Source organism: Delphinapterus leucas, chromosome 7 (assembly GCF_059928025.1).
Source record: "Delphinapterus leucas isolate spDelLeu-1000000601 "Yukka" chromosome 7, BTC_Dleu_Yukka2, whole genome shotgun sequence".
Taxonomy (NCBI): Eukaryota; Metazoa; Chordata; class Mammalia; order Artiodactyla; family Monodontidae; genus Delphinapterus; species Delphinapterus leucas.
In genome coordinates, this window is record NC_143135.1 from 41,923,944 (window position 1) to 41,938,296 (window position 14,353).

Genomic DNA, 14,353 nt, shown 5'->3' on the forward strand with positions numbered 1-14,353 from the left:
TTTTCTGTATAAATGTATTCTTACAGCCATCAACTTGCAAAGGAGCACGTCAAACTTAATATTACTCAAATTTTCTTTAATAAAGAAAAATCAAAGGAATAATTCAACAAATATGCTCAAATGACAAAGATGATTTGTTTAGGAATCTTAAGGGTAGCAGAGATGTATGCTAAGAGAGTACCATCATAAAAAAAAAGGCATTCATTCATTCTATGACTTGAAAATGTCTCAAGATAAAAATACTAATTCAATAAGAAAATATTTCATATTTCTTTTATCACAGAGACTGTAAATTTAATTAACACATTTCTATATCAAGTTATGCAGTATACCTTCCTTTCTCTAGCTTCTCATGCAAAAGATTAGGGAGTTTTTCTCAAAATAGAGCAAGTCAGTGCTAATATTTTCAAGTCACAGCTTGGAGTCAGCCTAGAAGAGCTTGGCTAGGAAGGACATTTATATTCACCTGTACCCTAGCCTGATATCAGCTCTCTCCTTTTTTAGTTACCCTCTATTACTAATGAATGATTCCTTATACTTACTCAATAGACAAATTACAACAAATGTATTTATAAATTAATATAATATCATTCAATGTGGAGGAGAGGAGCTGGAGCCTAATGACACCCTGGCACTGTTTTTAGAAAAACCACCTCATTCCAGCTAATAAATAAAAATGATACTTTAACAAAAAGTATTCATCCTGCCTATATGCTTCCCCTAAAATGCTGTGTAAGAGATTTAGAATTCAATAAAATTAGGATATAAAAAGTAATGAGTACACCTTTAAAAAGGTAAGAAGTATAAATGAGAACTGTTTCCTGTAATCCTAACCACATTACCCCATGAGTAATTTTCAGGACAATTATTGTAAAAATACAATAAATACTATAATGGAAATATAGGGATTCATTTATTACTTTTTGGTTTACAAACAAAGGCACCCAATAATGCTTCTATTTATTTCTTATAAAAGACTATCGATTTACATTTAAAACAAAAAGCAAAAAACCCTGAAACAGTTCCTACAGACAAGCACAAAAAAGGGAGAGAAGATTTTTCCTCCCTGCTTCCAAGCTTTATTACACAGATTCAGAAAATATTTATTTTATACCATCCTTAAGTCAAAGAATGTATTGCCATGCTTCTCTGTGTTGAGTTTTTGAACATATTAATGTTGCCAAGTCAAGTTTAAATACAGTTATAATGACTTCACGACTGACAAATGCATATGTTAGAATTATAAGAATCAAGGGTGAATAGGGAGAAAAAACCCAATGTTTAAAAATCAGCTTTATCAAATGAGTTAAATGAAATATTAGATTTATTTAACAGGTTACCCTGTTAAAATTTGAGTTTGTGTGTAAAACACAATCAGAAAGAACTAAAAACCACATCTAGCAAATGACATAAATACAAATGATTTCCAAAATCTTTGAGTTAAGCTTAAAGTCAAGCTGGTGAGGATTAACAACCTATATACTTTTTATACTAATTTTAGGACTTTAAGTTCCAGAATGACATATTAATTTATTCATTAGCTTTCTTTTGACAGAAAAATTCTAAACACACAAAATTAATGCAGTGGCCTCAGCACCCTCCCAGTTATCATTTCTTTAAGTTAGATTACAAGAACAATTACTAGAACTGACAGAGTTCAGAGACATACACCTTCCATGTGCTTCACACACCTGCCAAAGTTGTACCTGATTCTTTTGCAAGACACAAAGACAATTCATCTGATTCTAAGTATATTCAGCAGATGTGTAAAAATCATACAAATGTTAGCATGTTTTCAACACATTACGGAAATGTATTTGGAGAGATGGAGTACTCAATGTATAGAGCATCTATAGTTAACTTTGTGGGCCACTTCAAATCAAAGGCATCATCATTTATTCCATTTTTAGACACTGCCATGGTCTCTCACACCTTACACAAGGTATGGTCCTAAACCAGAGACTTTAGTGTCATTGCAAAGAATACATATGTATTTATATTTATATACATATTTCTTTTAAAATAATGTTTTAAAAGGTTTGCTACAGAAAATCTGGCTTCAACATGGAAGCATTTTCCTTTTCAAGATTATACACCTGCATGGAAGAAGGTGGTTTCCTTTACATTTAGTTTTTTCACAATAATAAAATAAATTTCTTATACATTGCATTTAAATTGATGAAGAAAATTAAGATGTAAAGTTCTATGTAACTTTTTGTATTGTGAACTGACTTCATTAAACATATTCAAGATACATTGTTAATGATTTAAATATAGTACAACTTGATCAGCTAAATTAGAACATGTTATGCTGATATGTTAAAGCAAATGTGTTATAACAGTAAGGAGAGTTACCTACTATTAAGATTTAAAGGGAATTATAATGTATCATTAAAATATACATCGATTTTCTTGCTATTACTTGTTTCTATAATGAATTCTTTTCTAAAAGCTAAAACCACATGCAGAAAAAAATAAATGATATCTTTAAACTCATTCAACAGTTTGCTACTTTATGTGGTATGTAAATAAAGTTCTTTAATTTTATACACATTATTTTATGTATTATTTTGTTTTTCTGGAAGAAATTCAGCTCTCAAGGTCAAAAATTAGTATGTGTTTACACACATGAGAACATTTTCTTAATGCTATGACTACCTGCAAATACATTCTTCCATAGTAATGTACTTTTAGTTTTCATTGGAAAGACAGTATAAGCCTTTTAAAGTCCTATTAATAAAATTTATAAAGGGCAGAGAGCATAAGTATGGTGAATTCCTCCCTGCACCCACACCTGCTTGTCAAAGTCTCAAGTAATCATCCAGCTTCAAAATATGAACAAAATGTCACAGAACTGATTTTCATTTGGTCATAATGTGGTCAAGAAAAATGTATTCCTATTCTTTTTGATACTAACTGTCTTACTGAATTTTCATTTTCCTTCTAAAAACACATAGCATATGTTGACATGATTCTCAAACTCATTTAGATCCAGTAGGGCCTCTATAATAATATATAGCCTTCTGATTATGAAAGCAACTGACTGCTTATAGAAAAATGATATGCATCAGACCTCTAATCAGAGAAAGAAAAATGAGAACGTGTCTCTCATGTCTGAGACCACTCAATAACTTACAGGATGAGGTGAAAATAGTTTGGTTGTAATTTTAACAAAACTAAAACCCACTTGAACTGATGAAAAGAATCAAACACTGAAGAATCAAATATCTACCACTTGGCTAGTATTCCTGTCCAAATAAATGCTTTCCACTGCACTAAATATTATAATTAGAAAATCACTGTATGTTAAGGCATATTTTAATTAATATGTTCCAGAATTGCACAGTTATACTGGTCAGTGTTCCTCACCCAACCCCTTTTCCCCAGGGATCAAAATGTTAAGTCATGGTTTTGGTGGCTATTATAGATTTGAGTTGGCATACCACAGTGTATTCACTAGGTTTTTATGAGCATATGTTACATAAAATGTTCCATAATTTACTCCACACTCTGAGTTAAGATGGTTTAATGTCTTGACAAAAGGTGAAATGACTTAAGTACATTTTACATTTTGTGCATTTAGACCACCATATGCATAGATGTTCTAATGCTAAATTCTTGTCTTCAGTATCTCATAGTGCTGGATGCTCGGAAGTAAGACAGAAACTTGTAGCACAGACTAACCACAAAGTACCAGATGTTTCTTGCCATTTGTGATCTTGCGATAAAAATGCGCCAAATCAGGATCACGAGGATAGTATTGAAACCGTAACGTATGTTCCTCAACCTGAAAAGCAAATCAAGAAATGTACTGGATACTATTTTCTAGAATAGAATATTGTTGGACAGCAGATAATTCATGCTCAGTTTTAATCTAATCAAAGTTCAAATCCATATTAAGCTGCAACTTATTTAAAAACTAACTAGAAGCAACTTCCCTGGTGGTACAGTGGTTAAGAATCCACCTGCCGATGCAGGGGACATGGGTTCGAGCCCTGGTCCGGGAAGATCCCACATGCTACAGAGCAACTAAGCCCATGTGCCACAACTTCTGAGCCTGCGCTCTAGAGCCCGTGAGCCACAACTATTGAGCCTGTGTGCCACAACTACTGAAGCCCGTGCGCCTAGAGCCAGTGCTCCGCAGCAAGAGAAGCCACCGCAATGAGAAGCCTGCACACCGCAATGAAGAGTAGCCCCCGCTCTCCACAACTAGAGAAAGCCCGCTCACAGCAACTAAGAACCAACGCAGCCAAAAGTAAATAAATAAATCTATTAAAAAAAAAAAACAACTAACTAGAAGTCCTTAAATTAGAAAGTTAGCAAACATCAAACAAACCTGACTGTGCACATTCTGGACAAGAGTCCATCAAACAATGCATTACCTCTATTAATAATGAATAATGCAAAGTTTTTTTATAACTACATTTGGGATGCAAATTTATTTATTTAACAAGTATTATTTAGCATCCTTCTGTATGCCCTATACTGTGCTAGTCAGCAAGTACATTAGTAGGTACAATAGACATATCTCTTGCACTTCGGAGCTTCCTATCTAATCTAAAAAGGTAGATTCATCATATACATCATCCTACAGACAAAATAAACATTTTTTGGACATCTTTAGCTGCTTACAAGTTGTCAGACAAGTGAATTTACTCCTTCAGTCACAGGATCAAAAGCCAACTGGACAAGTCCTCATTCATGAAAGAAACATGGCACTTGCTCTAAATAGGAAGACCCTCCTATTCTCAAAGAGCAACATGCACATTATCTTGCTCATGTTTCAAAACATTTTTGATGTTTTTTAATGGTGTTAGAAAGGAATATAAATCCTTTAGATATGCAATACTGTTACATAAATTCCATTAACTTCAACAGGCAGTGAAAGATATAAGACTACAGTTGATCCTTGAACAACGTGGGGGTTAGGGCATCGACCCTCCAACAATCCAAGTATAACTTCAGTCAGCCCTTCTTACCCGTGTTTCTGCATCAGTGAATTCAACCAACTTCACATTGTGTAGTAATATAGTATGTATTTGTAGAAAAAAATCTACATGTATCAATAAATGGACCCATGCAGTTCAAACCCATGTTGTTCAAGGGTTAACCAAACAACACACAAACAATGGGTGTAGACAAAAGAGCTTTGAATTAGGAGTCAAAGATCAGTATTCTAGTTTGCCCTGCCACTTAATACAATACGACCTTGTCAAACACAATTTTCTTAAGTCTCCATTTCCTCATCTATACAACCAGCTGCCCTATAAATTCTCAAAGAGTTGAAAGCACAAGAAAAATAATGTGAAACTTTTGAAAACTGTTATAAAACTTGTATTAAAAAATTACTATGGGGGCTTCCCTGGTGGCGCAGTGGTTGAGAGTCTGCCTGCCGATGCAGGGGACACGGGTTCATGCCACGGTCCGGGAAGATCCCACATGCCGCGGAGCGGCTGGGCCCGTAAGCCATGGCTGCTGAGCCTGAGCGTCCGGAGCCTGTGCTCCGCAATGGGAGAGGCCACAACAGTGAGAGGCCCGCGTACCACACACACACACAAAAATTACTATGAATAAAAGAGATTACTATTAAAACTAACTGCATCTCTGAATAATGGATTAATAGTAATTTTTTCTTTTCTATTTTCTGAGGTTTTTTTTTTTAACAATTAGTATGTATTAATTTTATAAGAGACTAAGAGAATAATTACAACTATTTTATAAACAAGGAAAAAAGTTCTATAGTGAATAATGTATTATTATACCTCTTTTCCTCTTCTAAAGATGTATTTAAATAGGGTAAAAGAAACTTTACATTACCTCCAGTTTAAAATATATTTTTATTTTCTCCTAATATCTTTACTTCTTCCTTCACTAGCAATAAGGGAAGATAAAAGTGATATTTAAAACTAAATTCCACCTGACTTTATTACTAATGGACAGTATAAGCTGATGAAAATAGTAAGGTTCAACAATCATAGGCTAAATTAATACTACCATAGTTACAGCTCAAAGGCAACCACTTTTCTTAAATATTGATACAATATGTTATTAGCAGTATCTCAATTTATCAGCTTAGAAAAAATTATAATATTTCATAAGGAAGACAAGATGAAATCAAACCCATATAAAAACGTACTTGTTCAGATGTTTTCTAGCTGCAGGGAGGCCAGACATTTCTTCATTCAATACATATTTCTTAGTTCCCATACAGTAGTTCTCTATATATTCTGCCCAATGTAACTGTCGTACATCAATATTAAAAGTCTACATAAACAAAAAAATTACTGGTTACTTTCTTGGATAATTTTTTTCACAACCAGTCAAAAATTCACACTTTTTCTAAAGGCTAATTTCACATGACATGATTACAAAACATTTACTGTATTAATTTTTTAAATGTTACTGCTATTCACAAAAAAGTTCTTATTTCATATCGTCCATTAAACAAAGAAACATTTGAGAAGATAATCTAAAAACTCATGTCAGCTTTTAAAGAGGAGTACACGAAGAAGAAAGAAGCCTGCACCATTAAAAATAAATAGATAAACCGACAAAATCCCATTGTGCAAATAGACCTAAGTATTCCTTTTATACATGTAACAATACACCTGTTTCCAGTTTCCTTCTGTCTACACTATCTCTTCTTTTTGAACATCCTGCATACCACACAGATTAATTTTCCTAGAGAAATAGTATTGACATCAAGAGACAGAATATGTTATGAAAGCTGGCTTAGGAATTTAGATAAATTTAAGTAGGCCATTTGATGAAAAGGGTAGATAAATCTGAAAAAGAAAGCCTTACAAAGATGCTATTTCATGACAAAATAAGAGGGCTATACACTGCTCAGTGCTCCTCCACACACAATCAGGTAATTTTTTTGGTGTAATAAATTATTCACAATTTAATTTACCATTATTTCTGAAAATAGCAAGTTCTAGACCAAAAATAAAAAAGCTACCATAAATAAATCACTAAAGTACCAGCGCACTGAAATGGAGACTTAAGATATGAGATATTATGAGACGGTCACACATATGTGCAACTGTATTCCCATAGGAAGAGTGAAAAAGAATAGAACAGAAGCAGTATCTGAAAAGACAATGGCTGGAAAATTTCCAAAAATGGTGAGACCAAGCCAAAGATTCAAAACACACATATACCACATATACACACATATATCTACACATATTAGAGTAAAACTGCTGAAAGTCAAAGAAAAAATTTTTTTAAAAACCAGAGAAGGCACTGTGGATTACCTCCAAAGAAACATTAGTCTGACCAACTGACTTCTGAAAAGAAGCAGTAGAAGCCAAAAGACTATGAGAAGATGTCTTCCAAGTGCTCAAAGAAAGCTGCTAACATAGAATTCTATACCAGTATAAATATCTTTGAAAAATAAAAATAGTCCCAGAAGAATAAAAACTGATACAAACTGACATCAATAGAAGACACACACTAGAAGAAGTATACTAATGGGTACTCTTTAGGCAGAATGAAAATGATTCCAGATTGAAGTATGGAATAATTAGAGGAGGATGGACGATGGAGGAAGAAATAAGAGCAGTAAAAGGACAATTATGCCAGTAAATCTATATGAATACTAATTGACTAGACTACAGTAGGAATGACTGTGAGGCACATAACATAAATACAGAATTAAAAAACATAACAACATAGCAGATAGGTGTTACCCTTTGCATTATCCAAGAAAAGGTAGAAGTATCAATATTATATTAGACCTTGCTAAATTAAGAAAGGATACTGTAAAGCAGTCACAAATTAGACTGGCTTTTCAACACCAAGAAAATAAGACAAATATAAAAAGAAAGTTGTCTTTAATGTGCTGAAATCATGTAACATAATCACAAACTGAGAATTCACTACCAACATACCTACTACTCAAACATATTCTTGTATTCTGGATATATTTCAAGCAGAAAAAAAAATGACCCTAAAGAGAAGATCTTATAGCAAAGACTCTAGTAAATATATAGTTAAATCTCAGTAAAACTGAACAAAATAATCATTTCTAATTATGAGGTTTAAGTAGAGAACTAAAGTAACATATAACCATATAAGTTAATGAGGATGGTAATCAGAGCTAAAACATTTTATGGTCCTAAATATTATTAAGGAAGACTATAGAAATTGCTCAATTTAGACTTTGTTAAGTATGCATGTTCAAATACCTAAGGTAACCTTAAAAAGAAAATACAGAGTTTAGTTTCAAACTAACAGAGAGCAAAATGTGGAATGGCAAAAAGTAAAAGAGTATACAAAAGCAGTTTCTGAGAGAAGGTTTTCCTTAAAACTTAAAGAAAACAGAGTGTTTGGGGGGAAAATGCATAAAGAAGTCAAAATTCTCTTTGAATCTGACATTAAAGAGAAAAAGAGAATCAACATGTCAATCATGCTTTGAAAATACCTCTGCTGCTCTCATACTTACATTATAAATTCTAGGATAAAGCAACTTTATCACCACCAATTATGACTGAAGCTTTAATGGGAGACTATAAATAGATCAAATTTCTTATTGTATAATGGTTGGGGAAAATACTCAATTATTTCTCGGGTTGCTAATTAGCATACTCTAATTAGTATGCTACTTGTTTTCTAATATAAAACAGAAAATACTTGCCTTTTTATCTTCCGGGTTTAGTTGATTCATTAACATATTGACATTGTCAGTATTCCAAACCCAAGAATTACTTGTGAAATATTCAAGAAACACCATAGCTTTGTGAAGACGAGTTATTGTCTTCATCATCCTGTATTATAAGAAAAATTGAGATTCATAATTTGCATAGATAGGGAAAAATCTCATCACCACCCAGGGTACCAGTTTCTATTTTGAGACATTAACAATAAAATTGTAACACGTAATTCAATAAGTGTACCAAACCACCAGGAAATAAGAATATTTCTGCATCTTAGAAGAACATTCTATAAATCCAAAATGAATTTGATACAGCAGCAGTAAGTTTAAGCAGCAGTAATTGAATTTAAGCAGCAGTAAATGCCTAAAGAGAGTTCTGCTGATATATGAAATTAATTTTCAAAGGAAATGCAATACTTCAAGCTCAAATTTTCTACATACAATACTAAGCAAATAAATGGATTCAATTAGTATTCCTTTCCTTTTTGTTCCTTAAGCCACATTTTAGTTCAGCTGCATTTTACTAAGATTATCTGTGAATTCATAACATACTGTTCCATTATAATCTCAACTCTTCAGCAACATGGAAGCAAAGTATACAGAAATATTCATTTGCCATTTAGTCAACTCTCTATATATATTTTAAATAACTTTCTCTTGAACACTAACGGGTTCCGTGATTGTCTGGACGTGCCATGAAATCAATGACTCATGTTGACAGCTTTCTGAAAAAAATATTCAAGATATTCACTCACCTTCCCAAGTCCCCAATATCCATCCTTATGGAAACAAGGGAGTTCGATACTTTTTTTGTTTCTTTTTAGATGGGTGAAGGGCTTTAGTTTTTAAATTTGTCATTTTATATATCATGGCTCACCATAAGTCATTGATATCGTAACACTAACCAGAAAAGCAACATCTATACAATAATAATTACCTATGATAAGTAGAGAAACGGAAGAAAGAACTTTTTGAAACAAAACACACACCAAAAATTCCTAACCTCTGGTAAACAGAAAAATTATGTGTGAAGTAATACTTAAAAAGAATTCTATTTATAGTCCCACAATAAGGAATAGCATTATATGCAGTTTAGAAGTCCCAAAATTATGGGCTTCAGAAACGGGGGAAATAGGAGAAAATTAGAACATTAGAAATGGGGGGGGAAATCAAAACAGTAACATTAGCTAAGAAATTCTGATGACACATACATTTAGAAAGAAACCCTAAATCCAGAATACTGAAAGAAAATGAGGCAACATGGACTATGTAAAGAAAAACTGTACTTCATGCAAGGAAGCAATTCCAAAATAAAACCTCCATTAAACACAAAAAGAATTACTGAGCATCAAAGGCTAAATGTGGACAGGAATAGTTCAAATAGAAAGTACTTGAAGGGAAAAAAAAACAATTCATGCTGCTTTTAGAAAAGAGATTAGGCAATTTTTTTCTAAAAAACAACAAAAAGATTTAACAGATTTGTAATTAACACCCACTATCACAGCCAGTATAGTACACTTGAATCACACATATACACATATTTAGTTAATGTGATTTTCCAACATACATCTTACTAAAAAGTTTTTCTTCCTAACTCCTTTTTCACTGACAATTCTCACCTAGTCTTATTTTCAGATTCATTCAAGTGACAGAACTACCCTAAAACCAATCACTGATTCAGCCATAATGACAATAAAAAATTGGAGGGGGAGAAGGAAATCTGAAAGGTCATATATGTATGAAGTTCACAGAATACTTATCAAGCAATAAAACTCTGGATTGAATACTATGGGGGATAAAAAGAAACTTAAAACTTTGCACCATCAATCTCTGGTTAAACATGCTGTAAGAGTAGATGCCTGGGACTACACTGCCATGTATGTTCTGAGTATTTATTCTTTATTACAGCAACCTGTAAAAAATAATCACAATCTTTTAGAGGCAGGCAAGATCTTAACGGTCATCTAGTCCAGGGTTTCTCAACCTCAGCACTATAGACATTTTAGGGCAGATAATTATTTGTGGTAGGGGGCTGTCCTGTGCACTGTAAGATGCTCGGCAGCATCCCTGGTCTCTACCCACTAGATGCTAGTAGCACCCATCCCCCAGTTGTGATAACTAAAAACATCTCCAAAAATTGTCCAATGTCCCTTGAGGGAGGCAAAATTGTCCTCCACTGAGAATCACAAAGATAAAAAAATATCATATTCAGAGAAGTTAAGCTGGAGAAAGTTAAGCTAAATAATCAAAAAAAAAACAAGACAATGGAAACATTTTTTTAAAATACCATTTTAAGAGTGATGAAATATCTACTACATTTCAAGAGCTAGAGTAAATAATTTATACTGCTTCTACATGTGATAATATCATGCATCTTAGTCCCCAGTGACTATTAACCAGGAATCCATATGATGTGTATACTTTTTAAATTATGTCAAGATATACAGTAAGTCAGATTTTTATCTAGCTGGTACTCAGAATAATGTAAATGAGTAAACTGGACATCACGAATGACATGACTGACATTAGTTTAATGCAGAAGTAGGCATTATATTAAGGCCCCAATATAAGGTATAGAGGCCAGTACCTTGCTCAGTAAATATCTGAACAAATTAAATAATATAAATTACATATTTACAAATATAAATTTAATTTAAATTTATATAAATTTAAATTTAATTTAATATAATTTAATGTAATATAAATATAATTTATATTTGTAAATATGTAATTTATATTACATATAAATTAATATAAATTTGCTATATTTATATTTAACATTTATAATATTGCCTAAATAAAAAAACTTTGTGTCTCTTGTTGCTTTCACAGTATAGGCTCCCAAAGCATTCCTGCTTTGATACTTAGGAAGCCTTGTACAGGACAAACCTCATGTAAGAAGATTCTTTATTTCATGTTTCCTATTTGTAGCAAATTTTAATTTCCAAAGGTGGCTGCAAATATTATCTCCCATCTTACATGTTCACCTATAATATCACCTTAATTATCACCCTATTAAGAGGTGAAGGTAACTTATACAAGAAGAATGAGGTGGAAGTGACACTGTGTGACTTCCGTGGGGAGGTAAGAAAAAGTGATGTAGCTTTCTGCCTTGCTCACTGGAATACTCACCCTTGAAGCCTTCAGAGGTCATGTATGCTGTCCAACTCCCCCTGAGGCTGCCAGGCTGTGAGGAGGCCCAAATTAGTCCACGTGTAGAGACCATATTGAGAGGCTCTGAGACTATATGAAGAGAGAAAGATGCCTGGCCACCCAGCTGCTCTGTACCCTTTCTCTCCTTTACCATTCCTACAGTGTACCTGCTCCAGCCCCTATGACTGCAACCACTTGAAAGATCCTGAGAAAAAACCACCCCATCAAAGGCTTCTAGAATTTCTGACCCACAGAAATCATGAACAATAAATGAAATGATTACTGTTTTAAGATACTAAGGTTGATGTCAATTAGATCTCAATTTTTTAAAAAAAGAAATAATAAATTTGAAAGATTTGCTATGCAGCACAAATAATGGGAACTGAAATTGTTATGCAGCACAAATAATGGGAACAGATATCAGTACTGGGAGTGAGGGACTGCTATAATAAAAATCTAAACATGCAGTACTGACTTTAGGATTAGGGGGCAGACAGAAACTGGAAGGCCCTGGAAACCACTGCTAAAACCTGGAAGGACCAAGAGTGTTAGTGGAAAAAATAAAAGGGCTCTAAGGAAACTGTTGGTGAGAGTTTCAAGGTAAGTGAGGAAAATAATGTTGGAAGTTAAAAGAACAAAATTGTCACCTGTGGTCACATGGAAAATGTATCTAATAAACTCGATGATCTAGCTAAGATTTCCTCAAAGATGATCTTAAAAAATGAACTATCTGTTTGGGTGCAATTTGGAAGGAATGTAAATTTCCAGCCAGGAATTCTTTAAGAAACATCTTCTGGGGATAGATAAAATCCAGAATGTAAATATAAGATTCTTTGTTAGGACCGCAGAAAGATTTAAGGTAGTATACTTCATAGAACCTTTCAGACAAACAAAAGTTTCACTCTAGATGTTAAAGACATGTCTTACATAAGCTCTATTGTTTAAGAGGCAGGATGTAAGAGTCTAAGGATCTAAGATTCAAGGGTGTTATCCCACAGCAACCTCATAAGGAACCCAAGATAGAGAAGGTTATGTCTCAAAAAGATATGTGGGCTTTGGTATAATGGAGTGGATTGTTTTAAAATAGATACATGGGAAACCCACACAGTTTTAAAAGGAATCCTATGAGTTTACACTTAAGAGGACAGAGACAGTACCAAATGAAAAGAGGCCTCTGGATCAAGGGCCAGCAAACCAGAGCTTAGGGGCCAAATCCACCTGTTTTTGTAAATAAAGTCTGATTGGAACACAGTCATGCTTATTCATTTACACATTGCCTAAGGCTGCAGAATTGAGTAGTTACAAGATGGAAGCTACATTTAACAGCAGAGTTAAGTAGTTACAACAGAATCCATGGCTCACAAAGGCTAAAATATTTACTATATGGCCCTTTACAGAAAGTTTGCCAATCCCTGCCCTGAAGATTCCCAACTTTTTACAGGCAGGAAGTAGGGTACAAAGGCTACTCAGTTGCAAACACAGGCCATTTTTTTATGGGAAAAGAAGGATGACTCAGAGGGGAGAGCCAAAAGCCTCAGAAAACAACCAGGGAGTGGGAATGAGCCGTAACTAAGAAACCATCAAACGGGACCCTGCTGGAATGCAGAACTGCTATGGACCAGTGATTGCTGCGTGCCTCTCTTTTTCTCTCTTTCGAACAAGACTGTCTAAAGTATTTCCTATGCTTGTCTCACTATTATATGTTGGGTGGACGGGCAGCAGGTAACCTGTCACTTTAGTTCACAGGTTTTCAGATTAACACTTGAGGAACTATACCTGAAAAAACACTCCTAAAGAGCTTCATCCACAATTTACCAGATTTCGCTGACCACACTGGCTTCAAGCTGATGTCAGAGAGGTTTTGGGGGGAAAAGGCAAGAGTATTTTCCATGTAGGAGGAATATGAATTGTTTGCACCAGAGGCCTGACTATAGCAGACTGCACTTTCCAAAAATGGCTGCAACAATACCTTTCATCTCACCCGTTCATTTACAAGATGATCTTGACTATTCTCTATATCCCTTCTTCTTCAATCTTGGAGGATCTGTGACTCGCCTGTGACTAAAAGAGTGAGGTGGAAGTAGTGCTGCATGATTTCCTTAGGTAGGTCAGAAAATGCACGTAACTTCCACCTTGCCTGCTGAAGCACTTTTCCTTGAAGCCTTCAGTTGCCATGTAAGTAGTCCAATTCCCCTAAGGCTACCACTGGACCTTGCAAAGAGACTCTATGAAGAGATCCTGACACAATATGAAGAGACAGTGATACCAGCTATTCCACTGCACGCCCCCCTTTCAGCTCCATCTGACCACAATCACATGAAAGACCTCTAAGACAAAGTTGCCCAGTGGATTCCTTCCTGAATTCCAGATCCTGAAAGAAGTAAAATGACTACTGCTGTTTTAAGCCACTAAGTTTGAGATGATTTGTTATGTAGCAACATCTACTATAAATTATTTAATAAACTTTGGCTCTTCATTTTTTAAGTTTACTAAGCCCCATTTTCTGTGTAAAGCACTGTGATATATTTAACTTATTTTACT

General features: G+C 34.1%; 1 protein-coding gene across 3 annotated transcripts in view; it reads right to left on the minus strand.

The window, feature by feature from the left end:
* Window positions 1-894: 894 nt before the first annotated feature.
* Window positions 895-14,353, minus strand: part of FAR1 (fatty acyl-CoA reductase 1) — a 72,579-nt gene continuing 59,120 nt past the window's right edge. For all 3 annotated transcript variants that reach the window (XM_022555641.3, XM_022555640.3, XM_089915126.1), the window contains 3 exons: window positions 8,642-8,771; window positions 6,137-6,264; window positions 895-3,787 (listed from right to left, as the gene is read on the minus strand). In XM_022555641.3, the coding sequence (XP_022411349.1) occupies window positions 3,625-3,787; window positions 6,137-6,264; window positions 8,642-8,771 (421 nt within the window). In that variant the 3' untranslated portion in view covers window positions 895-3,624. The remainder of the gene's footprint in view (window positions 3,788-6,136; window positions 6,265-8,641; window positions 8,772-14,353) is intronic.